A 27895-nucleotide genomic window follows, 5' to 3' on the forward strand; every position below is an offset into this window, starting at 1 on the left:
TCGTTTCTGGATGTGTGTTGCAATTTGCAATGTATTTTGATTTCTAAAGATACTGAATGTTGTTAACAAAATGCCTATCGAGAAGAAATGCAAATAAAACAAATTTCAAAGTGGAAAGTGCAGTTAGAATATTCTTGAGTCTGCAGTACAGCGTTAGCCAGAGTAACTGACCTTTCGCTGACAGCCGTTAGAATTTCTATCTGATCTGAACATCTGCTTTTTTTTTCCCCCCAGTTTTCGTGAGCCAATCTAATTTCTCTCAAAATACTTCTGGGAATTGAGACTCAGATCTGCGTTGGTACAGCCTCACTTTTCTCTGGGGAGAAAAGTCTAGCCAAGCACCTTTCATCTTTTCTTCGTCTTCTCATTACTGTCAGCTTTGCTTTCACCATGGCAGTTAAATGTCACTCTCAACAACGTTTTCTCTTCTTTTCTGCACGTGGGGACTGAGCACTCACCTCTCAGGTGTGCATTAATGGTGTTTTGGACATTTCCTCTGTGCTATTTCTTCCCTTGCTAGCCTTGCTCTTACAAGTGCTTGCTACAGCTTGTTCTCCGCTGCCTGCTTCCCTCTGGCACGTTTCCTTAAGGCAAGGCTGACGATTTACCTTTTCATCTTGCTTCCCCGCACCATCTCCTTTCAACAAAATTCAAATTCTCCCACTAAAATTCCCACTTCCTATCTGATAAAGGTTATAGGAAACAGCCTGTGTTTCCTATTTACGCCTTACAGTCTTTGTCTTGCCACCGGTTGGACTGCCTTCGCTGCGAGGACCGTAACAACAGTTTCCTAACCTGTACAAACCACAGTCAACATCAGTTTCCTATTTCCAGTAACTCCATATTCTTAAAAGAACATTTCCTGCAGCTGTTCTTTTCCTTCGTACTGACTCTTTTTACTTTTCTCCCGTTTCCGGAGTGATGTCTATTCTGATTGCCCTAAGTGTCTTTCACTTTTTTACCAAAGAATTCTCTTTTGGACTCGCTAAAGTACTGTCAGTTTTTTTGATCTGCTTTTTGCCGAGCACTGAATTTGTGCTCCTTCCGAATTGCCTGTCACTTGCTGTCCTTCAACACGGCTCACCCACCCTTTCGCTGCCTCTGCTCTGCCACCACCTCCATGCACCCTCTCCCATCTAACATTCAGTCTCCTGCTCCTCTGTTGCCTTATCCTCTTTTTCCTAATCTTTTTTCTTCATTAACTCTAGTTTTTCTGTGTTCTTCCCTCAACTTCTAATTCCTTCTCCACAGTGCCTTCCACATTACTTCGTCTGCTCGGTCTTAGCCATCTTCTTGATTTTGCTACTTTAATCTTGTCCTCACAATGCTCGAGTCCTAACACTGCCAAGTATTTTGGGGGAACGCTAGAGAGTTACTTTAAAGAATACTTTCAGTTTGAAGTAAGTTTATGTATGTATGTATGTATGTATTTATTTAAACACCGACTCTGGAACAGGAACGGGAACATACTGGCCTTGGTGCCGACAGAGAGTAGGGCAGTTCACCTTCTGCACAGCCTATTCCAGGCTCTACTAGACCCTGTCTGCGTCAGCAGCCGCAACATATAATCACAGTGAGGAAGAAAAGGAGGTTACCTAAGTTTGACAACGTTGTTTGGGTTAACAATGTATGATGACACAACTGTTGACTTCGGAAGGAAACAGGGGTGTATGAGACCATTCAAGAAAGAGCGGTGGCTGGTGAAAACAAGCGATCTGTTTCAGAGGCTGGAAAAAGGTGCAGGTGTCTTGTATGAAAAAACAGGTGAGACTTTAAACGTGTTTATTTGAGAAGAGGTAAATATTTCTATTTAATGGAAAATGAATCCATAAAAGGATCACGTTTATTCAGTATGTCAATACATTTCTCTCCATTTGTTTTTACATGGTTCTGACCCTCTTACCATTCTTCACCCTTCGGAGAGGAGCCCCCCCCAGCGCAACACCACAGCCGCCTTCCGCATCTGAGCTTTGAGCGGCTTTGCCCCCTCTCCCCTGCGCTGCCCACACGGCTCCCTCCCCGGCTGCCTGCTGGCCACCCCTCCTCGCCGCCCCTGGCTGGCTGCTGGCCACCCCCCCTCGCCGCCCCCGGCTGCCTGCTGGCCACCGCCCCTCGCCGCCCCCTCCGGCTTGCCGCGCCGCGGCCGGCCGCCCCTCAGCCTCGAGCGCGGGCGCGGCGTGCCCGGCAGGGCGGAGCAGCGACGGGTTCAAACGCGGGCCCGTGGCACCGGCCGGGCCGGCGGCCTGCACCCCAAACCGCCACCCGCCGCGGGGGTTACAGGCCAAGCCACGTCCAAGGCCTCGCCTGCGGGGGGAGGCGGCTGCGGGGAAAGCCGCCAGGGCCACCCTCCGCGCAGGAGGCGCTTTAGGTCGATCCCCCGCGGGCACCGGTCCCCTCCCCCCAGCCTGCGCCCCCCGGCCCGGCCCAGCCGGTCGCCGCGGCCCGCCGCCGCCGCCCCCCCCGCCGGGGCGGAGGCTGAGCGAGGGGGCGGGGGCGGAGCCGCGCGTGCGCGGCCGCTGGGGGGGCGGGGCGGCCCGGCCTCCGCTTCGCCATTAGCCGCGGCGGCGGCGGGCTCCGCCCGGGGCGGGCAGCGGGCGGTGCGGGGTTACCTGCGCGGCGCGGCCGCCGGGCAGAGCTGAGGCGCGGAGGCGGCGGCGGAGCGGCCTCCTCCCGCTCCTCCTGGTCGCGGCGGGCCGCGTCGCGGCGGCGGCCGGGCCATGGTGCGGCGCGCCCGGCTGGCGCTGGTGGCGGCGGCGCTGGTGGCGCTGGGGGCGCCGGTGGGCCAGGGCGCCCGGGCCCTGGAGTGGTACACGGCGTGGGTGAGCACGGCCTACGTGGAGCCCCTCAGCAACCGCACGGTGCGGGGCAACACGGAGAGCGGCCGCTACGGGGACAGCTCGCCCAAGGAGAGCGCCCAGGGCCTGGTGGGCATCCCCCGCGGCGCCTCGCCCCGGCACATGGAGGGCTGCGCCACCGACACCGACTACGACGTGCCGCTGCCGCCCGGCGGCCGCGGGCCCCCCGAGGGCGACCCGCCGCCCTGGATCGCCCTGGTGGCCCGCGGCGGCTGCACCTTCAAGGACAAGGTCACCAACGCGGCGCGGAAGCGGGCGGCCGCCGTGGTCATCTACAACGAGGCCCGCTTCGGCAACAGCACCGTCTCCATGTCCCACCTGGGTGAGCGGGGCCGGGCCGGGCGCTCCCCGCGCCTGCGGAGGGGCCGGGGGGGCGCGGGGTGGCGGCTTTGTCTCGGGCCGGCCCGCCTGGGCGGCGCGGGAGCGCGGCCGGGGCTGGGGCTGGGGGGCGGAATCCCCCTAAAGGCGGTACAGAGAGCCGGGGTTTTGTTTCCTCTTCCCCCTTCCTTGAAACGGCGCGGGGGAAACGCCGGGAGCAGCTTCTGTCCGCCGAGTTGCAGCCCGGGTGTCGGGGAGAAGCTGCGGCGAGGCCATGGCCGCGGGCAGCCCCGTGGCCGGCTGGGGGGCACGGCTTCGCTTCGAGCTGCCTTTTTGCTTTGCACCCCCTGGCAGAACGGCTGCAGGGGTGCCAGGTAGGCTGCTTTCCGCAGGCCGTGCAGAAGGAAACACGCCAGGTGTCCTGAAGATGCCTTCTGGTGCCTTTGAAGGCAGAGCCGTAGCGATTTGAAGCTAGATGTTGGTACCGGCTTTATTGTAATAGCTTCATCGTCCTCTCCTGCGCAGGTCTGCAGGGGACAGGAGAGAGGTATACAAGCATCAGGTAATTCTTAAACGCTTGCGAATGCGGTAGGAAAACCAAAGCTCAGAGAAGGATGTTGACTTGGCTTGTCTGAGTGTGCTGGTGGTCTGTAGCCTACAGAAGGGATCTGTGATTTTTGCTGAGATAAGAACCCAGATGTTCTGTCGCTGCAGTCTCTGCTCAGGCTCTGACACTCAAGTCTTGCTGGATTTTTATGAACATGACAAACATCGAATGCGTAAATCAAAGGGAAAAAAAACCCTCAAAGCTGTGTTGTAAAATCTGTTTGCATTTGTAGACTTCTGAGGAATTGGAAGGTCTTCAGAGGAGGATATGAAGACAAATGAAACTGAGTGAAAAATACCACAAATGTGTGTTTCACATAGTACTGGTGCAGTCAGTTTGTTAATGCCCAGGCCATCCTTCCTGGTGGTGAGGAGGCAGAAAACCAAGGAGTTGGTTGAAGTAGAACCATAATGCATTTCTAAAGAAAACAATCTTACTTTCTTGAATATGGTGAGCCAGAAATCTCAGGGAGCTGTTGCTTCATAGTACGTATGATATATCAGGCAGAAAACAAGTCTCTCTTCTTGGAATACCAAGTGGCACTGACTTGGGGGTTGGAGGTGTGATTACTGTTCCTGTTAGCCTGCTGCTTGCTTGGGTAGATCAGCCTGGCCCATCTCTTGTGTTCTTAATCCACTGTGAAAGTGGAGGTGGGATGCTAGGTAAGATGTACCTTTGATTTTGATCCCATATGGCAATTAAGGGACTTTGTTGGGTAATAACTCTTTCCTCCTTACCAGCTCTCAGTTGCTTTTTGTGGCTGTCACTCTGTATTGGCCAATCAGTACAAAATTTTTTTTCCTCCCTGTGGGAATTACCCCACATTCCTCTCCATGCCATGTCATAGCCTCTCATAAATATTACTTGCTCTTTTGTGGAGTCTCTTCCTCCTTTTCTCATCTTGCTTATTTTATCAATTTTTTATTATTTTTCTCTTTTCTGCTGTCATCTCTATGCTGCGGAAGACCTTCTTGGGCTTATGCCTGTGTTTGGACTTGCTGGTACAGTTACATGAATTAGTCGTAGAAAGAGAAGTGCTCCCTGACTGCTGGTTGTTTTTTCCTTCTTAAACTGGCAGAATGTTGCTGATAAAAGCTCTGCCTATGTAAAGAGCATGATTTAGTATAGTGTATATACAATAATACATTTGTAGTTATTCATACTGACTTCACAGATGCAGTTTGGACCTCATGATAGTTTGGATGGGGCAGAAATATAATTCTATATCACAATATAATCACCAGTTCTGCTGGAGTAACAAATCTTTGTTTCATGGTTGGAACTTTCAAACATGTAAATGTTTAAATTTTTCAGTGCACTTCGGGAATATAGGGAAGAATTAGTGTTTTAAATCTTGGATTTTTTGAAGGGGGGGGGGAAGTCTGTGGAAGACAGGCGAGGGAAAACATGGAATGTAGAGCTGTATTTTACAGGATCCAAGTTTGCCATTCCTGTGAAGGGATTTGTGAATTGACAGATGAGGAAACAAACCCTGCTTTTGGGAGGAGTGCTGAGAACAAATACTCTGGGAAATCTGTGGTGCTGTAACTAAGGAGTGGAGTTATATGCATAAGGAACATCCACTTAATGGATCTGCAGTTAGTGGCACTGAAAATGATGTGAGACGGAACAATGGTCACGGCTGACAAGCGCAGACTGAATTATATGAGGGTGATAAATGGGTAACTTTTCTGATCTCCAAGTTTCATCTTTTCATCCTACTAAAAAAACTGGCCTTTGAACTTTCTGGTGTGTGTGATGTGTGTGTCCTTTTGTTGTTGCTTTTAGGCTTATTCCAACTTGAGTAAAAAGATTGTTGATTAGGCAAAGAAGTGATTTGCTCTAGCTGGTGTCAAAGCATTTGATAATGGACGAATATTCCAAATATTCTGCAGTTCAGTTTTTCGTTTCATGGGTACCTTGTGTGCTTCATGGGTACAGCAAGTAGGATTTTAATTAAAGTTTTGGAACAGCAGAGCCCAGAGTTTGAATATGTAGCCTTGCAATCCTGTCCCTTCTTCCAAAAGAAGGTTCTTCAGATATGACTTTACTGATGTGTCTTGTGTTTTTCAGGCCTTTGCGCTCTGCCTGAATTACGTTCTTCCAAATGGTGGATAACTTCCCTCCTCGAGGGAAGTGATAGTGAAACAACTTCACGTGTGGCTGAAGAGGTTTTTTCCGGTGGAAGATATTAATTTTACCCAAATGGCTCAAGGAGTTGTACTTCAGTTATTGAATCTGAATAGTATAAACTCAAACTTCAGTTTTACATGAATATAGACTTTGCAGGCAGTCTTAATTCTGTTCATTTTTGGTGGTGGTAGTGAACTTAATATAATACAGAGGCTTCAAATTCCTTTCCAAAACCAAAATAAATATTGTATGTAAATATTAGCTGGGAGTGGGCTGGAGAGGAGTCTGGAGAAGCAAGGTGTGGAGTATTGTGGAGAGCAGACTAAGGAGAGTTAGAGGCTTAGAGCTGGTGCAGTGGAAAGAAAAAAAGGGTCTTCCGATTCTTTATTTTTCTGTTATACTTCATGCTGGGCATCCAGCCATCTTGGAATCCTCTCTCATGCTAGGATTTGGTGATCATGATCAGACCATAGTTTGATACCTTGAAGACTATGGAATAACATATGATTGTGCTTGACAGCCATGCAGTGTTGTGGGGGAAGGGCAACTGGCCATAGTAATTTGAAGATAGATCTGGAGTGGAGCTTTGGTGCATGGCTTGTGGGTTCAAGGGAAGCTTGGGACTTAGCTTGAGTATATGACTTCGGCTATGTAAAGAAAATGGTCTTTGATTTGGTGTAAATATGGTGTTTGATTTGCCAAAATACACCCAACTAGTTCTTTTGCTTCATTGTCATGGGTTTTTATGCAGGCATATTGAACAAAACAGATGCGAACGACTCTGTACTCGTGATTTTTAAAAGCTTGTGCTAGCTCCAAAGCAGCAGAGTTAGGGTTATTTTGGCATGTACTTCAGCTCTTTGCTGCGTTGCTTTCAGCACTACTCAGGATTCTCAAGTGGTGCATAACTTCTGTATTACTGATGCTTTCTACCTAAAGCTTCTGGTACTGTACTGCTGAAGGGACAGAACTGAAATCAGTGACTTGCTTAACTCAGGCAGTGACTGTATGATGTCGAGCTGCTCTGTTGTTCTGAAGAACCAGGAGTAACTTTGAAATGCTTATACCTATTTTATATGTAAGAGTGCATATGTGTCGGAAACCCATGTGGAAAGAGGAATGTGTGCCATTGTTGATTGCTTGACTACTTGACTCTTCTGGTTACGCATCCCCCTTCTTGAGGCAGGTGAAAACAAAACACGCACCAGGGATTTGGTGAGATGAGGCTGGAGTAGATGGTCGAGACAAAGCTTGTTGTCAGATTGTTGGTGTACTGTTATCCGCTTGGTAAAGATCAGAGACAGTCGTTTGGACCAGGAGCTAAAGAGAACATTCAGTGTTAATTGTGGCAATATTAGTAGGGTGCCTATGCGTAAATAGATCTAAGGACTGACCTCAAACATTTTTACCAAGGTGCTCAAACTCTGGGAGCTTTCTGGTGTTTCTCATGAGGACAAAAGCTAGACTGTATCTGCAGGTGGTTTCCAGATGATAGAAGATTATCTCTGTTATCTGTAGGCATGAATGGAAATAAATGTGATAATTTGGGATGCCTGGAATCAAGATCTGTATCTGTACTACTTTTTCCTCATCAGGAGAGTGCTGTTTTCCTTTTGTGAGAGAAGACTAGCAATACTTGCAGTAAAACTGACCTTGGCACACTGGCAGGAAACATACCTTCATCTTCAGAGTTCCGAACTTGCCCTCCTTTCCATGTATCCTAAGGATCTGCCAGCTCTTACTGCTTTATTTGGATGATAACGTTAAAAAAAGCATGTACTAGGTTTCAAATCTACCTGATTCCACTGAAACATCAATCAAACCTAGAAAAGAAAGCAAACTTACTCTAGCAGAGTGAAAACGTGGTTATTTATTGCAAAATTAGACAGTTATAGAAAGGTAAAGCCAAGAAAATACGCTCTCGGTAGATACGTGCATATGTGACACTTGGAGTTCTTTTATAAATGTGATTTGAGGTCTCTGAGTTGTGTTGCAGTTGAAGAAGCTGATGGAATGACTCAACAGCATTTCAGTCTTTGAATAACGTGTTTCAGAACAGAAGTCTAAAATTAGTGAGGAATGAGTTAAAGCCCTTAGTCTTACAGGCTGCTCGGGGCAACTGCTTCTCTGAGACTACTCTTGTTCCTTTTGTAATAGTGAATTGCAATTATTTTTTTTCTTCCTCTCCTTCTGTCTCATGACCTTCAAGGCCATCGTGTTTACTTGCATGTATTTTTAATAGCAGGTTCATCACCAAGTCTTTAAAACTGTTAAAATGCTTTTAATGGGCGTTTATTTAGAAATGTGTGGCACACTTATGTTAGTTCTAAAACTAGAAGGTGTCATGGTGTCTAGCAGCCATTGCACAAAAGTATCCTGACTTCCATTTCAAGGAAATAACTGCTGATAGTTGGATGTGCTAGTGGCAAAACAGAGAAAGGCATTACGATTGTTGTGGGGTTTTTAAGTACTTCTTTGTTAGAAATCATGCAGAGAACTAGATAGCAGGATTAAACTGAAACAAGATTTTGGGATTGAGGAGGAGACCTTTATTGATTGAAAAATCCAGGCTGCCTCTAATGTTGAAACTTTCTTTTGTTGCCCAAGCCTGAATGAAACCACATAAATCTTTCCAGCACTCCTGTACTGTTCACTAGCCATTCTTAGTCACCCCTTCTGTTATTTGTAACTCTTACGGTTGATTAAGGACGTAGGACCTAATCTCCTGATTTAGGTATGTGGATAACAGTTCTCAGCAATGTGAGTTAAATTTCTTCCCTCGTACGTTCTTTTCTTGTTAACACCCTGTGGGGTTGCGCAGGGTCGGAAAGCAAGGAGTGTTTCACACACTCTTCTCTACAAGATTCATGAGTCCCTCTGGTAAAGCTTTCATGCTGGTTCAGAGAGGAGAATAATATTAATTAACCAAGTCTTAGTATGCTTGGACTTGTGGTATCATGCGGATCGGCACGTTGTTGGTGAGTAGAACTAATTAGCGGAGCCTAGTTGCTTGTGGATTTGTCCTGTTGGTCTTCAGCTTCGTTGCGTTGTGTCTCCTAATGCACCCACCAGGCAAGGCAACGCGTGCCGGGAGCCGGGTGGGTGCTGCTGCCTGCCTGGGGGGGAGGCACAAGTAGGGCCTTTCCCCAGTAGCGTCTTTGTCTCTCCGCACCATCCTCAAAACTTCCAGAAATGTAGCCCTGTTTGGAAAATCGCCTCTCTTGCCGGGCCTGGATCTGGCAGACAGGTATAATGGTTCTTACAGTAGGTGACCAGAAGTGGGATGATTGCATAAGGGGAAGCTGAAAAAGGGTAACTGGCATTGAGATAGGAGATTCAGCTAATAATTGAAACCTTTAGTGTTTCATCCACAGCAGACCGTCTGCACCTCACGGGGGGAGGAGCTGCAATGTACAGAAGTGAAACATCTGCAAATTCCCCTTGGCATGGTAGCGGGGTGGCCAGGTTGATGAGGTGTCACAGCCAGAACTGTCTCAGCTGAAGGAGTTTGTTTTAAATATTTCAGGCAAACAACTCTTTCTTTTAGTAGGCAGAGAGGTGAGTGAGTCCGGAATGCTGCTTTGAGTTTTGAAAATCCCCACTTGATGTAATGTCATGTATTAGGCAACCATTTCTTTTGACATAGCTTCTCAGTAGTGAATCTGACACAGCCGGGAGGGAAAAAGGCTTTAAGTCTTTAGTGGGAGGTCTTGTTGCAGGTAGGTAATCTTGTGAATCTAAAAAGATAGCTATGACATTACAGCTTTAGCTTGCTGGCTCAGAAAACCCCTCTCTTGTTCTACTTTCTCTCTGAATCAAGCTTAGTTTCACTTTTTGTCAGAGGTAGGAGTGCAAAGTAAGCTATAAAGCCATGACTTATCAAGGGTGTATAGCAGCATTGGTACGCACAAAGTAAGAACTATTCAAATAAAAATAGCATAGACCAGTGAAAAGGTGACATTTTTTACAAGTACATTTGTTTGTAATTTATTTTGTAATACTTAGGTTAGGTGTTTCTGAGACAATACTGGAGATGCTTCCAGACAAAATGGAGTAAAACTCTAGTCACAGAGGATCTTTTGGTTTCTGCTAGTCGGTCTTGACAGTATCTTATTGGTTTTGGTGGCAGTATGGTGCTTAAAGGTTTGGTTTTTTTAATTAGGTGCTTTTTGTCATGGATTGAGTGCTTTTTAGTTCTAATATAATAGAAAAATCCTTTGGTTCTATGCTCCCAAGAGAGTCCCGAAGTATTTCTTCACAAGTCCTTGTCGTGAAGTCTCATTACACTTTGAATATTTAGTATTGAAGAATCTTTTAAGTATTTCAATGTTAATGTAATTTAATATTAAATATCTGAATATTTTTTTCTCTTTTTGTTCACATATCAAGTGTAATTATGCTATGGATTCAGATTCAAACTTAATTGAATGTGTCTCTCCATGGTATTCACATACTGTCTCCAGCTGCAGCTAAAATTCCCACACTGACAAATAAAAGACCAGCTGTTCCTGAGTTGCATGTTAGAACTTCAGCAACTTCAAGATGAGATCTGTATAACTTGCCTGTTTTTTTTGCATGGCATCCACATCCTGCCTCACTGTATGGAATGAGGAGTGTAGAACCTCAAACAGTAAAGAAGCATCTGTTGAAGTTTATCTTGTGTTTGAGAGTTTCATCAAGTAAATAAAGGGTTCTTTACTAGTAAACTTGCAAGTCTGCTATGCCTGAAAAAAACCTGCGGTTTTCCTATAACTTTGCTCACTGATCTTAACTGAAAAGGCCCAAATTACAATCAAGTCTGCTATGCCTAAATTTTTACTGTGATGACTGACTTTTTTGTTTTCTTTTTCCCCCTCCAACAGGAACAGGAAATACAGTGGTGATAATGGTTGGCTATCCAAAAGGAATAGAGATATTGGAGCCAGTACGAAGAGGGATTCCAGTAAAAATGACTATTGTTGTTGGCACACGACACGTGCAGGAATATATTAGTGGTCAGTCAGTTGTGTTTGTAGCCATTGCCTTCATCACCATGATGATTATATCGCTCGCTTGGCTCATATTTTACTATATACAACGTTTCCTGTATACAGGATCACAGTTTGGAAACCAGGTAATTGCAGATGCTGATGCTTTAGAGTATTTGCCATCTTCTCATGTCAAATCAGGTGCCTAACTTTGCCTGTTTATTGAAGCATTCTTGAAGATCTGTGCCTTCTTGCTACTTTACTAGCTGTGAACGCTACTCAGTAATGGTTAGTGAGGCTAATAAGCAGTGTGCTAATTGACATCACAAGTTTGGCTAGTTGTAATTATTAGATACCTGTATGAAGTCGTGGGAAATATATTTAGCCACTTGTCAACAACTGAGTAAAGGCAGCTTCTTCTGTGATTTGTCACCTAACTTAACTTCCTTCCTTTTGACATTAAAAATTATTTTCATTCCTCAGTAATTTTCATTCTGAAAGTACTAATTTCCCTAACTAGATTTTTTTTTTCAATGGAGAGGGACCAGGTTAATGTCTTTTTCTTAAGACGCACCAGTAATTAGGGCTAAAATTTTGGTTCTCAAGCTTTATGAAAACTGCTTTTGATACTTGTAATCCTGCTACTCCACTGTAGAGTACTGAATGGCAGCAGACTAGAAGGAGCATGTATGGTGAGATGCAGCTCTTCTGGACTATCTGAAGTGCTGAGAGTGGTGGGAGTACTAGGAAGATCAGGAAGGGATAGCTTAGCTCCTTAATTTGCCCCTACCAAATCCCTGTTCTTCTTTGATAGGTTTAAAAAAAAAGTCAGCTTTACTTTTTTCCCCATGAGGGAAGTACTTAATCATAGAATAATTTAGGTTGGAATGGACCTCTGGTTCAAACCCCCGCACTCAAGAGAGCAACTTACATGGAGTTGTTGAGGATCTAGTCCAGCTCAGTTTTTAAAATATCTTAGGATGGCACTTCCCTGTGCTCTTCAACTCTTGCAAATAGGTTAGGTTCCTTCCATGGTCATCAGGAGCTCTACCACAGTTCTCTACTAACAGTGAAAAAGAAAGTTGCACTTGTTTTTCTCTGCAAGCAGTTCTCTGTTTTGGTGGGGTTTTTTCTATCATCAGTTCAGAATAAAAAAAAAAAATTGTTTCAAATGACGGCTTATCATGTGGACTTTCCCTGCCTTCTGTTTCAACACGCAGATTCTAGCTTTGGGGGAGGAGGGAAGGGAATTTTTGTTTGCCTTCAGGAGTCTGAGCTCTGATTAGGACCTACAGGACTTTTCTAGGAAAATATTTCTTTTCAGTAACTGAGGATAACACATGGGACTTCTGTGTTGGTTAAAATTGCGGTCTACTTGAAATGTTGGTTCCCTAGAGCCTTTTTTACTAAGCTTTAAGTCTTAGAACTTACATTCTGAGAATACTTCCAAGAAAACAAAAGTTTTGAGAAGTATTTATAGAAAAGGGGGTGTGTTTTTGTGTTGTAACAGTTGTCTGCTGAAGAAAGTTGCTTCTTCCTGTTATGTTGGCTTTAGGATAGTTCACACAAAGGGAAGTTCAGATGCTTCATAAGTAGTTTTAAGAGTGTTTTTTAGGTTGAACGTGATGTTTCCCAGAAATATGTACCACAAGCTCTTATTAGATTTTGCCGTTGGGCTTGTCATGTAAATGCTGCTTAAATGAAATTGTGTAGCATTAGAAGGTTATGCCCCTTTCCTCAATTCTCCTCCTTTTAAAATGGCCATTGAAAACAAAAATTTATAAAACTGTGCAAAGTTTGAAAATGTTGTGAATATCTTGGTCAACATAGATCATTAGAAGTCTTAAAAGAATTTTGGAAACAAAAAGCCACTTTTCTAACCCAGATGCTATTTTGCTTGGCTTATTGACTCCAGTATAATTAAAACTTGAGAGTTAAGTATGCCAGGGTTTAAAGCAAGTTACTGTGTAGCTGCTAAGTGAAGGTGAAGACAGGTGTCTTAAGACTTATTCTAACATCAGTAGCAGTAAATCTTTGGAAGACCTCCTTGCTATTGAAGATGAAACAGGACTGCACAGAAAAGCCTGAGCTGATACAGAAAGTGGAATAGACTGCTGCTGCTGGTTGTCTGTCCATTTCTGAGAGAACTTTCAGACTAATTCTTTTTAACACCATAAAAAAATTAAAAAATCCCAATTTTCAATACCATAAGTTTGTAAAAGTATATAAATCATTGTAATTATCATTACAGAGAAAAGCTGCCACTATGTCTTATTGATTCCTTTATGGTATTTCATCAGTGAGGGCTGCTGCTAGACAGCTCAACATCTGTTAATTGGGAGCATTCAGTTTCTCAATTTCTAGCAGTAGCTAGCACTTTGTCTTGGAATACAGTACTGCTTTCTTGCTTCCCCTCTAAGCATAATTAGGACTGTTACTGTATAGAAGTCCAGTATGGTGTCTCATGTCTGTTAAGCCTTTCTTGTCATCTCCTTTGCATAATGTGTCCTTTCAGTGCAAAGCTTTGTATAATGTGTGAGACAGTGTTTAACTGAGGGGAAGCATTAATAGCTACAAGCAGCCTTTTGACCTGGTGGCAGCTGTAGGCTGCCCGGCAGGATTCCGCCTTCTCTCAAGCTTGTGCAAAACGTATGGTATGCTTGCTCATGGGCTTGCCTAACGAGAAGGTCTGGTTATAGGCCTGTTGTTTCAGCTCTGATGCCTCTAAGGCCTAAATTAGTGTCAATTTTCCTGTGCGGGGTTAGGCCCTTGATGCAGGCAGTCGCGATATGATGCTATGTATGTATGTTAACCTGGTCCACGTAGTTCTGCACTGGTTGAGTTCATTTTAAGAGCACTATGCTTATAGGTAATGTTTGCTGCTGTGCCCTGAGAATGCAAAACTTGCAGTTCTTCAACATCTGCTGGTTGGAGGTATTTTGTAAACAAATTGGCTAGCCAGAGATGAATCTTTAAATGCATTCAGGAGACTTGGTAATCCACATGGGAAGTATTTAAAAACTTTGAAATGTAACTCTTAAAACTAACTTCTGTATTAATATTTAAAATCTTTATTCAAGGGACATAGGAAAGAAACCAAGAAAGCAATCAGCCAGCTTCAGCTGCATACTGTGAAACGTGGAGAAAAGGTAATTCAGTGGCTTTGGTTATTGCTGTATAATTTAAAAACTGTTGTAATGCCTGTATAGAATTTAAACTAAAATTCTCGCAATGTAATTGCAGTGTGACTCTTACAATTTTAGGCTCATTTTAGCACCTTTGCTTAGAAGGCCAAGCTTAAAATTGAAGAGTCTTGAATTGAACTACTTCTGAAATGTAAGGCTGTTTTGCTGCAAATAATATCTGGTTATACAGGATGTTGCAGGAGACTACAGGGCTGATACTGTAAAGATGAGGAAACACTAATATCTCATCAGCACTTGAAAACATCAGGTGGATTGCAAAATACTACCTAGGACCTATTGATTGCACAGTTCTTATAGATGATGTAATGTTTTGTTTTCTTAAAAGAACATCCATCTTCTTATTGATCAGAAGGCCTTAGAAATCTAAAGCTTTGAAAAATGAAACGCTTGTTTCATCTTTTGACATAAATACATTATGGAGCTGTATAGACTTACTTGAAGCATAAATTTTTTAGAAGTACATTTCTATGTATTAATTTTTAGAATAACTTTATTTTAAAACAGCTTTCAAAAAGTTAGCTTTGACAGCATGTGGCCTAAACTCATAGCTGTATTAGAATAACTGAAGTAGAAAAAGCCAAGGTTTTGGAAGAAAATATTATTTTAGTCAGTTTCAGGCAGCTCTGATCCTAGATGCTAAATTACTTTGACTGGACTGCTACTACTAGACATTTTTTCCCCACCCTTATTTGTCTTATTTGATTAGTTTTTACTTAAGGACTGATTTGCTCAGAGATGAAAAACAAGGATTAGTTTTTTCATCCATGAATAAAATTAAGGTGAGAAAGGACATTTATGTGTAAGAACTTTAAAAGCTGTGGTTCAACAGAAGCTGTTCGGCTCAGGTCATATGCTACCAAGAATATGTCCTTCATTTAGTAAATCAGTTATGAAATGAAAAAAACCCAGCTGTCTTTGAACTTGCCTCTTCTCCTCTTATGCATTCAGCATGTTTAAGTAGCATTTTACGAGTGTTTGTTACTTTTAATTATATTCTGAATTCTACCAAAAAGTAATCTATTTCAAGCTGTGAACCGAGGGATGTTCATACCTCTGTTCATACGATGGTGAGATCAGAGATGAAGAAAGATGAAATTGAACAAAAACTTGTGTAAAGCAGTATCAAAACATAACATCAGCATAGGAAGAAATGGATGTAAAAGGGGTCACGATGAAACCTACGGTGAGCACCACAAGGAAGCTGTTAACTGCTTTTAAGTTGATGTTCAGTAAACCTCTAGAAGGGATTTGTATGTTCAGATTTTTGCGGTGTAGCAGTTAGTTCCTTCCCATCAATATACCCTTGACTAAAATAAATAAAATGGGCGAATTTAGTTAAGCTGTTATGTAGCATGCTGGTTGTAACTACGAATGCCATGTTAAGCAAAGTAGAATGAGATTAGATTAAAATATCTCTATTAAAATAGAGGTTTTCTGCTTGGTAAAACATGTCTTCTAATTTGATTTGAATCGGCCTCTTATCAGCAAATTTATGTAACTTAATGATGCAGAGGTACTTCCACAAACTAATGTAAATTTAGCTGGAAAGACAGTCCCATCTACTCTGTAAAGGTACATTTTTTTCTTTAAATATTTCCATTCAACCATTATGATTAAAAGAGTATATTTCTTTTATTGTGACACAGTACAGTCTTTCATTGTCACTTCACTTGGGGTTGAGGTATTTAACTAAATATAGGTCAATATTTTAAAAGTGTATTTGCTATCAAGTAGATCTTTCCTGAGAAGCTTATGGGATTATTGTAAAATGGACACTCATTTGAGTATGTGCTACATATGGTATGCTTGGACTTTGCCTCTTGTATAGAATAAAAAATATTTCTTATAGAACAAATACTTGTCTTAACTTTGCTTATGTAAAAAAAGTCTTAATTTGATTTACTTGGAAATTTAAGGTATTAATTATCTAAATTGATAGCATGCAAAGGAGGGAAAAACTTGCCTTGAACTTGGAAGTTTGCTTGCAGTACTAATTCATTTCAGTGTTTGTGGTAATGAAATTTAAGTGCTTCAGTAAGCAGTAAACACAAAATACTTTGTGGGGGATGAAAGGGAAGAAGTTGGCCCACTGTCTGTTCTTCTGATACTTATGTTTTACACAACCCAATTAACATTGAATTATTTCTCTTGTATCTGGAGATATGCATCATAATTGTACTGCAACTATAAGCATGGCTTCAAGAAGGCAGTAAGACCTGTTAGGAAAGATATTTAAGCCTTAGAAAGAAACAAATTCAAGTGGGGAAATACTGTGTTTTGACTGTCTCTCTGGTGTGAGCTTGGAGAGAAGTTCTAAAAACCATCTCAAATTGCATGCTTCAGTTCTCTTCTAGCTACCAAGGGATATCTGCTAGGATGTGGTAGAAAAAAGAAAAAAATTGGGGAAGAAGAGATTTGCAGTATTCAACCCCAAGAGTCTCATCCTACTTAAGCGCTTGCAAGTGTTTGGGACCATCAGTTAAGAATTAGATTGTGCACTTTCATCTAAGCTGAGGTCTTTTAAAATTTCTTTATTCTATAGTTACTTTAAACTGAAATTTTACTGTGTTCCTGTGAGCAAAGCCAATGTTTGAGACTTAAATTACTTAAGGTACCATGTATAGCTATTTAATGTAGAAAATCAGAGTTTGGCTGCTTTCAATATTTGGTATCACTTGATCAAATCACCTCTTGATGGAATCTTGAATTAAATGAGGGAGATGTTATTTGCTAAACCTTTTTATATGTGTTACATTCCGTGAAGCTAGCTATTACACAAAGCTTGTTCTGTAATGAAATATGGATGTAATGCATTTAAATGTGTTGTCATCTTTAGGGTTTAGATGTTGATGTGGAAAACTGTGCTGTGTGCATTGAGAACTATAAACTGAAAGACACTGTCCGAATTCTGCCATGCAAGTAAGTTGCCATAATTATTGTTCGTCTTTAGCGTGCCTTCCCTAAGAAATAAGCGGTGAGCTTTCTGGAATCTCTTCTGAAACTCTGGTGGCAGAGCTGAAGCTGTGCCATTTGTATGGCCTGTTACATGATGAAGGGCGCTGGAAGACCTTGTAGCACTTCGTATCTATGCAGGAAGACGGAGCAATTGGGAGAAGTGTAGGAGTAAAGTAGAGCTTTCTTAGTATTAAGTTAGAACTGTATGCTGTGGACCTAGTAGCTCTGTGATCACCTCGTGGTTAGTAAAATCTCTTATTTCAGAAAGCTAGCATGAAAGAAGATGCTTCCAGAACTATGTCTGTCCTAGTAAATTAAGCAGTACCTAATTGTCAAGGTTACAAAGGAATGGGTTTATTTTTTAATGTAGTAACTTGCACCTTGTTTGAAGGAGTAGCATGTGGCTTTCATGATATGTTCTAAAGGGCATTTGTTTTCTTTAGGCACATCTTCCATAGAACATGCATTGACCCTTGGCTTTTGGACCACCGAACTTGTCCAATGTGTAAACTAGACGTTATCAAAGCTTTGGGATACTGGGTATGTTGCACACTTACTTTAATCTTCAAGGTAGAAGTACAGTGCAGGAGGCAAGACTTCATGTACTGTTCAGAATGAGAACAGTTGTTACTTGACAAGACTGAAGAAGCTGGGCAAAGACGCAAGAGTAATTGAGTGAGAACCAGAAAAATAAAGGAATTCTATGAGTAAGAGCTTAAACAGTGTATCGAGCAGCTCATGAATCGTCTGTGTACTCTTCTGTGACAACCAATTTTTCCTGTCTTCAACTGTTGATAATAAGGCAGTTGAAGCAGAGGTGAAGCAATTTGCCCAACCTGCAAAAATATAACTTAATTCAGTAGATTTAGAGCATATATTTGATCTTGTTGAGAACTGCAATTCAAAGGAAGATGTTATAGTTTTTCTGTATCAAGTGTTTGTGTACTTCCACATATGCCCAGTGTTTTATCCCTGTAAATGAGCCAGTACTTAGAACCTTCCTAAAGACATTCACCAGAAATTGGTTAAGTGGAGAAAATGATGTGCTCTCATTTCTTTCTGACAGCACCAGAAAAGAGAGATGAAGACACATGCGGTAGGTTACTCGGTCACTGTTGATAAATAGTTTTGAGTTCCACTAAAATGCCATAGGCGTGAATGTACTTCTCTTCTACTGATCTGTAGAGACCTTTAGAAAATAGGGGTGTTCCTTGGTTTCAGGGACCTTCCTTTCATAGACTAGGTCTGCGTTTTGACTAGCTTTCCTCTTATTTTGTTGCAGAGACTTAGCAGATCTGTGGAATACTTTCATAAATTACTTTCTTGTTTTGTCAAAGGTGACAATACTCTTGCTATGTTATATATATATATATATAAATATACACACGCCAGATTGTGGCACCTCTGTGTATTAAGTCAGACTTTACCAAAGGGTTGCAATCTTTGTTATGTGAAATAGCTATTATTACTGTAATATTGTTATGTTAGCAGCTTATTTTTTGCTCCCTTTCAATTCTTGGAGTTGATATAACTTGCAGAAGGATATATCCTTTTGTATACAGTCTGAAAACTGAAATACTAGAACCTTCAGAACACTTTTATTCCCTGAATTCATGCTGTTGCAGAGGATACTGATACCAAGCCTAATCAGGAGGAGTAATACCTCCTCTACTTGTTAGGCAAAATGAATGTTGGAAATCAGGTTGAATGGGATTATATTAAATATAGAAGCCCAGTTCTTTTTTTCTAATAGAATAGGGGAAATGTGTCTTGCTTATGTATCGATCATTCGAGTCCAACTGAAGCTAGTAATGTGGGAAATCCTTCAGTATTTTTTCTAGCTTAGTTTTCAGCCTGATCCAGGTTGCCCAATCTAGTTTGTAGAGTGATTGTGTGAATTTTTTACTGATGTGAGGAAAAAAAAAAAAGTGCGAAGAGCAAGGCAGCTTCGTTCAGCAGTGTGCTTGCTGAGTGACATAACTGCAGACAAGAATGTGCAGCCTTATTATAGAAATCTACTAAACCTTCTGCAAAGAGGCTGAAGGCTCAATTCAATTTTGAAGCATCTGAAGTATTTGTTTTCCATAAATTTTTTAAAGGCTCAAAGTAGAAAGAAGGCACTAAGTCCTATTACCTGGCTTCTGTTTTCTAAAGAGGAGACTTCAGCAGTCTAATTCTGCATTATGCTGTTTCTTACAAGAAAACTGGAGTTCAACATGTCTGACTGATTTAGAGCATTGTTGAATCTTGTAGTTTTAGTGCTTATTTAACTGCCTAAGTTTTGGAAACCAAAATCATTAATGCCCCCCACCTAGAGATTAGTATCACATGTGTCTTGTGTTCAATGGTAGCAGTTCTATAGCTTATTAAAATTCAGTACATTTTAAAATATGCTGCTCTGGTGCTAAAGAAAGGATCAGCCTAGAATTTCTTAAATCTTAAGATGGGCCTTTGCTAATTGTTTGAGGGGAAAAATACTCACGATGAAGCCCACAGAATAACTACTTGTACTGCAGTGTACTTGCTTATGTATAAATAATGCCAGTATATCAATAGCAATAGCGTAATGAAGGTAGTCTGTTTAATTTTAGGAACAGAATCGTGCATGTAGGACTTGTAATTAACTTTCAGAATGGATCAGAAATAGCTCATGCTATACAATAGGTGAAATAAATTCCTTTGCCCGTGCTGCAGATGTTTTGTTCCTGCAAAGTGACAAGCCAGCATATTTGCATTTTTGGAACAGAATAAAGTTAGGCTGGAGGTAGAGGAGGAGGGAAGTTTGTTCTGATGTCAAATGTTTGCTCATCCCAGTAAAAAAAAAAACCTCCAAGCTTGCCCAACTCTATCATGAAAAACAGCGGCTTCCACAAACTCGTAAAGGATCAATAGTTTTGCTCAGCACAGACTCTGTATGTGCTGAGTCTGCTCCTAACCAGACTGCAGCAATACTGTTGCTACAGTGTTGAAATATTCCATCCAAAAGGCTGGCTGGGTTGACTCCTCCCATTGCTGCTCTTGGCTTTGGAGTGTCTTTCAAAAAGTGGCTTTTCTTTTGCTTAGCTTTGTTTCTTTGCAGACGGTAACGTTGAAAGTAGACACTGCTCAACACTGTACCCATGAGCACATAGGTAATAGGCCAAAAAATGGTCTTTTTTCCAATAAGGTGAGGTTACAAAGCAGTAACGTGGAGGAATGTTGATGCCTAATGGTAGACAAAAGTGTCAGTTAAATATATTTAATTTTTAAAGGGGGACCCTGAAGATGTACTTGAAGTTCCAATACCTGAATCAATAAGTGGCAGTGTTTCAGTTGGAAGTCTGAGTATTGCTTTACAAGATGATGACAGAAATGAAGTAAGCGAATTGTCGGCTTCCTCCACTAATGAATCTGTATTGCAATGTACCAGTTTAAAAGAGGATGCAGGTGAAACCACAGCATTACTTGGTAAGTAATAATTTAGTTTATCACTTGACAATCCTTAATGCCATTCATTGCATTAGAAGAAGCCATTCTCCAAGTGATGTTAGTAGCGGTAGTATTGCACTGTGGACCAGACTGAGTGGTGTCACTTACTATTGATGTTCAGAAAATACAAGCAGATACATTTTGAGAGAATTCTATCGAGCTGGAGAAAATTGGTCTTGAGATGTAAACGGTGTCTTAGGAGGATTACTTTCACAGAGAATCTTGAGAACCTTAGGTATATATGAATATGAAATTTGTTGCCAGAGTTTGGATTAATGTAACAGATAAAATGTATTAAAATGGTAAATCAACAAACAATTTTTCTTCTAATTCCTGGCTTCTAGATGTGGATGTCAGTAATAACCGGCATGGAGAACATCTGTCTAATGGAAATGCCCACTGAACTGCTTCATGGAAGATATCTTGAATAGACTGTTGAAGAACTATTATTTTTTATTTAATTAGTATGGACTTTTGTCTAGTTAATGGAAAAAATAACAGTGTAAATTATTTTACCTTTCAAACTTTTCTAGCTGGTGTTCCAAAAGGGCTAATAACTAAGAATTTTGTACACAGGAGGATTTTATAAAATCTCCTCTGGATGTCTCATCCTAAAAAAAAGATGCAATAACCCTTTTTCTGTAAGCATTGTAACAATGTCATTGTGTTCCAGAGGGCTGTAACAAAGACGAAGACTAGGCAGTGAAAACAATGTAGAATGTGTAACAGATAAATGTTTTGGATGCACTATTTACATTCAGTATGTACACATGAAGAACACTTACAAGACTACAACTATTAAAACGTTCTGAAAGTTCTGATCTGTTGTAATTGGAGGTGGATATTCTTAGAAAAGACAATCTAACCTTGAAGGAATCAAATAACTTCATGGATATGTTGCATATCCTTTTCTGTGATGAAAAAAATTGCTAGTTGCAACTTTCCTTACATGTAACAAATACTAATTTGATCTTGTAATGTGTTCTGCTCGGAGTGGATGCTGAGAGAAAAGGAGACTTTCTCCCATCTTGCTAGCTTTTATACTGAATTTGGCAGTAATAGGTTGTGCTAGGTGGTCTTCACGTGCTGAGCATGTAGACTTATTTAGGTATATGCACACTGGTTACCTCTTCCAATCTTAAACTCAGTAGAACAGAGGTAAAGGGCTAATTATGGCTAAAATATATTTATTAGTCTATTTATAAGAATTTACTTAATTCCTTCTTACTCTTGCTCCTATCCTGTCCCACTTCGTTATGTACAAATTGAAACTGTTTCTTAGGATCTACAAAGTTTGGGTTTGTTTTGTTTTTTTTCTTTTCCTTAGCATAGAGATGCTGGAATTCTTCTCTTGGATATTCCACATTAGGAGTTTTGACTGGGTTTGTCATTAGCTTTTATTCCTTTCTTTTAGATTAGCAGTATTGTGCCTTATAGTAAAACACTTAAGAAACCTGAAGCATCTGAGAGTAAATATAAACCCTGGCATCTCCCATTATGACCTCTTATTCAAATATTTATATACTGTAAGTGGTATAAGGAATTGCTAAACTGTTTTGTAAAGAAATATGTATATTTAAAACACTACTTATTAAGAGTGTTAAGTGAATTGTTTAGGATTTTAGCATTGTCATGTTATAAATAATATGCTACATTCCTCAGTTTTCTTTTGTAAAGCTGTTACTACAGGTTGCTTAAAACAGTGTCTTTTACTAGACATTTGTTTTAGAGTGCATTTTGTTTTTAAAATGTATATTTGGAATGTTTTTAAGAAAATATGCAATTCTTTTTCTAACTTATATTGAGCTTCAATAGAAGCAATAACTTTTTTTAATTTTAGAATGAATGTTCCAGAAATGACAGAGGTTTCAGCTGGGGAAATATAATCGGAACTTCTACTTTGCAGAGCAGATGTTTCACCCTAAATTTCCTTCAAAATATTCCTATTAATGCCTATTTAAAAAAAAAAAAACAAACGACAACAACAACATAAGTCTGCCTCTTCCCTGTAGGAGTGTAACTTATAGGTTTACTGGAAAATTGTCAGGTTGTAGTTCTGATGTCACCAGCAGGTGCAAGTTTTTGTGATGCCTTTATCTTACAAGAAGCACACGAGAATGGAGTATGACTGACCAACCATCTCCAAAACTGAACAAATGAAAAAAACAACCCACAACTAAACCAAACAATGTATAGGGACATTTATGTCTCCAAAAGAAGCTTATCAACATTTCCAGAACTGCCTTTTTAACTGTCTCTTCAATATTAAAATCTAAGTCTTCTCCCTCTTCCTTAACACAAAACTGAACATTGATGTAGTAAATGTTGAGAGGGTTTAAACTCTAGCTCAAGGAGGAACCAAAAGGCGTTACCAAGAGAAGTCTTGTCAGTCTGTGGATTGTGTCTTGCTGATACCTGCAGCGCAATATTCATGCTGGAGGGGAGAAATGTGGTAAGTACTTCAGCTTTTATGTAATACCTATGAAACTAAAAGCCTTTCTTAAGAATCAAAGCTGAGATCTGGCAGAAAGCTGGAAGAAAAGCTAAAGAACCTGTGAATAGAAAAGTGTGCTTATAAAATCTGAAGTGTAACTAATACTACTGGCTTAGAAAAATATCTGAGTATGAAGACTCCTGGAATATGTTTCTGATGCTGGCACTATACCGGTTTCGTTTCAGCCTTTCACAGGCGTGGTTACAGTTGTTTCAGTCGAATTGGTTTGTGCGTTCTTCATCTTTGATATAGTTAGGTCTTGTAGGGCCAGCTGTGCTGCTGAGGAATGATGACAATAAAAGGCCGAATTGCAGTGCCTCCAGCAAGCAGTTTGCTCTCCTGGGAAGCACAATGACAAAAATCTTCCGAAGCGAATCATTAGTCTGACCTCAGTCAAAAAGCTGACATGCATTAGCAAGCAGCGGTAGGTTAAAAAGTACAGGACAGGAAAGAGATGATCTATGGAGCTTAAAACAGTAGCAGGAGAGGATTAGAAACATTAAGCTTATCACCTACTGTTATAACTCAAATAAATTACTTTTAAGAGTAAACAAGTGTAAGCAGCTATAGATAAATACGGGTTCCCAGACTTTTAGACCAACTGTATTGGATGAAACTGGTATGGCTAGTTTCTAGCACCTAACTACCGAAAGTTTATATGGAGGTCAGAACTAATGAGTCTCTCCCTGCTATGAATGTTTTTGCAGGATGGGTGCCTTGTGACTCCCTTCCCTACCGTTTGGAGAATCTTTAACCTGCCCCTTCTTAGGCTATGTCCTGCCTAATGTGGGAGCTGATGCTGTATGTGTTGTGGGTTCCTTCTGAGCCCCTCTGGCCCAGTCTCTCCCTGTTCCTAGCATGTTTTCATAAAACATGCAGGAATTGTCTGAGACCTCTGTCTCTTTGTCAGATTTTGCTGAAATCGGGCAGAGGGTTTCTTACTAGAGGCATTCACGAGGTATGATTATACAAAGCTAAAGCACGGTGCCCACATGAAGTGGACAGCCCTCCAGTGGTGATGTTGAATACATCAGTTGGGGAAAATCCCTAGCCAGGACTAGGTGATGTTGTTATAGGGTGAGTTTTGTTGGTATCATGTTCATGGGTATGGCTTTGTTAGTTCTGGTGTTACTTACGGAGAAAATTTGTGAAGTTCAAGTGATCTTAAAAAGGAGCTATGAACATGTCAAAGTGGACTGGTGTTTAAAGTGAGACCAGAGGCCGTCTTTGCTCAGAAATCTTAGTTTATTAATAATAGTCTACAAATGCCAAATTGAAGAATATGTTTGACAGTAAATAACTGTTTAAACTAGCTTCAGCTTTCAGACTTGACAGCAAGCAAAAATGAACCGTAGACATTTCAGATCTAAATGCATGTTAACAGTTTAATGACCTGAAGTACCAATTTAACTAGAAAGTTTGGATTTTCTTTCACTAACTACCCCTAGACTGGATTCTTCTTTGGCTCTAAGCGATGCTTGGAGGAGATCCTTTGCATGTACTAGGGAAGTTGGATTAGATAGCAGGAACTCCTTCCCCTGCCCCTCACCCCTCCAAGTATGTCAATGTAGTCCAGTAACCTGTTGCCAGTAATCAGTGCTAGATTCTGGAGGTATGCCAGAGGACTGGTAGGATAAGTTAACTACAGTGAGAATACTTTTAATCCATGCCGACTTAATAAATTGGGCACTGGTATTCCTGCCAAAGCTGGGCTGTTATACTTTGGGAATTCCAGTCTTCTGCCAGGGTGTAACTGGCACAGAGAAACACCATTGCAGCAACTTTGTGAAACATGCAAAGACTTTTTTTTTTTTTAACCATTTCTTGATTCAGGAGTGGTTGTCCTGGTTTTCTGCCTGGCCTGCTAGGCTTTCTCTAAGACTAGACAGTAGCAGTTGTGCAGAGATGAGCCCAGCGAGTGTGTAGCGATGGTTACCCCACTTCTTAGGCCCTATAGTTCAGAGGATGCCTGAGGCAGTATCTACACCTCCAGGTTTTGATGAGCTCGATCAGAAGTGAAAGGTGTTGGTTTTACATTATGATGGCAACAGATACGACACAACAGGTTGGGCCAATTATTTAGCTGCCCCATAAAAGCAGATTTCTCCTGTCTAGACAAGCCTAGACATGCAACTGCTGTCAGCAATGCCAACTGTACTTTGAAGTATACACCAGTGGGTTGACAATGACATTCTGAACTTGTGGAATATTTTTTCAGTTGTTGCCACAATGTGTAATAAAGATATCTTTTTGTTACACATCAACATCCCAAATGTTCAGTAAAACTGGGAATTCATGCTCAACAGAGCCTTTAGCACCCTGAATCAAACCAGTAACGATGATATTGTGGGGATGGTTAACTGGGTGTTTGGGGCTTTTGTTTGCTTTTGGGGTTTTGTTTTGGTTTTTGTGTATGTGGGTTTGTTTGCTTTGGTTTTGTTGTTGGGGTTTTTTGTTGTTGGATTTGTTTGGGTTTGGGTGTTTTTTTTTTTTTGAGTGGAGAGGTTGCATGGTTTTGATTTTCAGCACTTGGCATTGAATGCAGTGTTTCTGTGCTGGACAAAGATACTGAGATCAATAAGAACGTACTGAAATCTGGTAGAGGAGTCAGCTGGCAATATCTCGTTGGGTTAACCTGGAGGGAGTGGAGTTCTGGGTGTTGGCTGTGGGGTGAATGAAATTGTGCTGGCAGCATATTGAGAGACCGTTCTCTTCTGTAGGTCTCCCTTCAGCCACCAGGCTGGGTGAGGCTTTGCACAATGGCTTGGACCAACGTAAAAGCTTGCTGTTAGAAGGAGAGATGGAGCGGTCCTTTCTGGTTTCCTTTTCTGCTCCATTTAGTTTGCTCTGTCTCACATTCAGATAAAGAGTATGTGATAAACTAATTCAGCTTAAATTAAATCTATCATCAAAGCTGTATTCTGACAAGCCAGGAAACTGAATGTCCTTACTGTGCAATTGACTGGGTTTTAGAGCTGGGCTAAGGGGATGAGGAGTTGGGGCGGAGGAGGCAAGAGCAAGATTCTCCCCTTGGGTAAGTTGGGGATTCAGTTTTATAATAGGGCCTCAGTGAATCACAATTCCTGAAATGGAAGATGGCAGCAGCATTTTTCTTTTTTTTTTTTTTTTTTTTTTAACCAGGATGGCTGTAAAAATTATAATGCGTTCTGTCCTTGAGACTGATCTTTACTAGATGTGTTCTTTTCTCTCATAGGTGATATGTGAAGATTTGGGAATTGGAATTGTAGATTAAACATGCACAAATCAAGCTGAAGGCTTTTGCTTTTGTTCAGTATGGGTCCTGATCTCTCTCCTCAGATATCCTGCTGTATTGCAAAACTTGATTTGAGAAAGTTTTAAAAGTAGAATGTCTCTATAATTGCATGTGTTTGTGTGAAGAATGCATTGCCTGGAAAATGTCCACTATACTTCCATTGGACCTGAAGCTACTTTTTGCCATCTGATACATGGTAATGATACTGCATTTTTAAATGAGCATATCCTACTTAATTCAGAAGAGCAAAATAATTTGACTTTGTTTTGTTAGTCTGAAGCTGAAGTCCAGAACTTTGAAGCCAGTTACTTCTACTATAGACATAACTGCAGAGAACCATTTGAACTTGCTAGTCTGTCAACAACTATTCACAGTCGACTGTCTTTTATGGTAACCTTGTACTGACTTGGTTGCATTGTTTGGATTAAGCACTGGGCTATGTCGTTTCCATTGTGTATGTACAACTGTAAGAATGTCAAGTTATGCATTGTTGTTGTAACTTAATGGCTAAAAGCTCAAATTCTATAATAAATTATACAGACCTTTTAAAAAGCACTGTCTGAGAAGCTTGAGGGTTTTGTTTTCTTTGCTACATGTATGTAAATAGATCTGAGCGACTCAAGTAGCACAGCAACAAACCAAGCTTAACTTCATGCTGGGTAGCTACGGGGGCGATCCTTTCTGCGTGTTGTAGAGGTTTTCCCCATGTAACCGATACCTGGGTCTGGTGGGTTAACCTTGGCTGGCTGCTGGATGCCCACCCAGCTCCTCAGTAGGACAGAGGAAGAAAGAACTCATGGGTCAAGATACACAGTTACCATCACAGGCAAAACAGACTTGACTTGATGAAGATTAATGTATTGCCATTTAAAAATGGAGTAGGATAGGGAGAAACAAGGACAAAACTAAACCCACCTTCCTTTCCCCCTGGTTTTCCTAGGCTCACCTTTACTCCTCCACTCCTGACTCTTCCCCCGTTAGGAGTGGCAGGGGAAGGAGGGTTGTGGTCAGCACATAGCACTTGGTCTCGGCTGTTCCCCTGCTCCAGTGTGGGGTCCCTTCCCTTGGGCTGCAGTTGTTAAAGAACTGCTCCACCAACGTGGATCCTCTCCATGGGGTGCACGGAGTTACCAGAGGTGCCCCCAGCCCAGCTGAGGGGCTCACCCATCCCAGCTGGGTCTGGCGCAGGGCAGCCCTGGCCTCTCCTCACAGAGGCCACCCTACAGCCCCGCCACTACCCCAGCCTTGCTGTGTCGGCCCAGCGCAGCAGGGAATGCGGGAAGCTGCCTCCGAACAAGCAAGCACTGCAGCAGCATACAGCGAGTGCAGTAACAAGTTTGAATGTTTTCATCAATGCATAGGGCTCCAAAATTAACGGGCTGTGCCTGTTTCCCAAGTATAGGAATACATTACAGAAGTGCCTGTGATAAAAATCATAAGACTGCTTCCTGATAATTGATAATTTTTTTAGTTACAGGACAAAGCCAGGGAGTGGGGATTTACGTATGTCAGTACAACTCAAGCAAGTACTATGAAGAGGCAGAACAGCTAGGCTTTTGCTTATGGCATTATAGTAGCAGCCTACTTCTTTTTTTTTGGCCAAGGCTTAAATTCTTTT

The 27895-nt window shown here is 41.6% G+C and overlaps 1 protein-coding gene across 2 annotated transcripts; it reads left to right on the top strand.

The window, feature by feature from the left end:
* Positions 1-2681: 2681 nt before the first annotated feature.
* RNF149 (ring finger protein 149) lies at positions 2682-26777 on the top strand. 2 transcript variants are annotated; one of them, XM_082304088.1, is made up of 9 exons: positions 2682-3177; positions 10776-11026; positions 13961-14029; positions 16923-17005; positions 17485-17581; positions 18108-18137; positions 20293-20488; positions 20854-22961; positions 26218-26777. In XM_082304088.1, exons 1-8 carry the CDS (start codon positions 2718-2720, stop codon positions 20910-20912), a joined length of 1245 nt encoding a protein of 414 aa, XP_082160214.1. In that variant the 5' UTR covers positions 2682-2717; the 3' UTR covers positions 20913-22961; positions 26218-26777. The 2 variants fall into 2 exon arrangements, with proteins under 2 accessions (XP_082160214.1, XP_082160215.1); XM_082304089.1 differs by lacking the exon at positions 18108-18137 and having other exon boundaries at positions 2703-3177.
* The last annotated feature ends 1118 nt before the right edge of the window (positions 26778-27895 follow it).

The sequence above is a fragment of the Platalea leucorodia genome, assembly GCF_965183815.1.
Source record: "Platalea leucorodia genome assembly, chromosome: 2".
Taxonomy (NCBI): Eukaryota; Metazoa; Chordata; class Aves; order Pelecaniformes; family Threskiornithidae; genus Platalea; species Platalea leucorodia.

Excerpts from the sequence above, each read along its gene's own strand:
- RNF149 (XM_082304088.1), top strand. The coding sequence starts at position 2,718 with ATGGTGCGGCGCGCCCGGCTGGCGCTGGTGGCGGCGGCGCTGGTGGCG. Across the intron at positions 14,030-16,922 it reads CTGTGAAACGTGGAGAAAAG|GGTTTAGATGTTGATGTGGA; the intron begins GTAATTCAGTGG and ends TGTCATCTTTAG. Across the intron at positions 20,489-20,853 it reads TGAAACCACAGCATTACTTG|ATGTGGATGTCAGTAATAAC; the intron begins GTAAGTAATAAT and ends CCTGGCTTCTAG.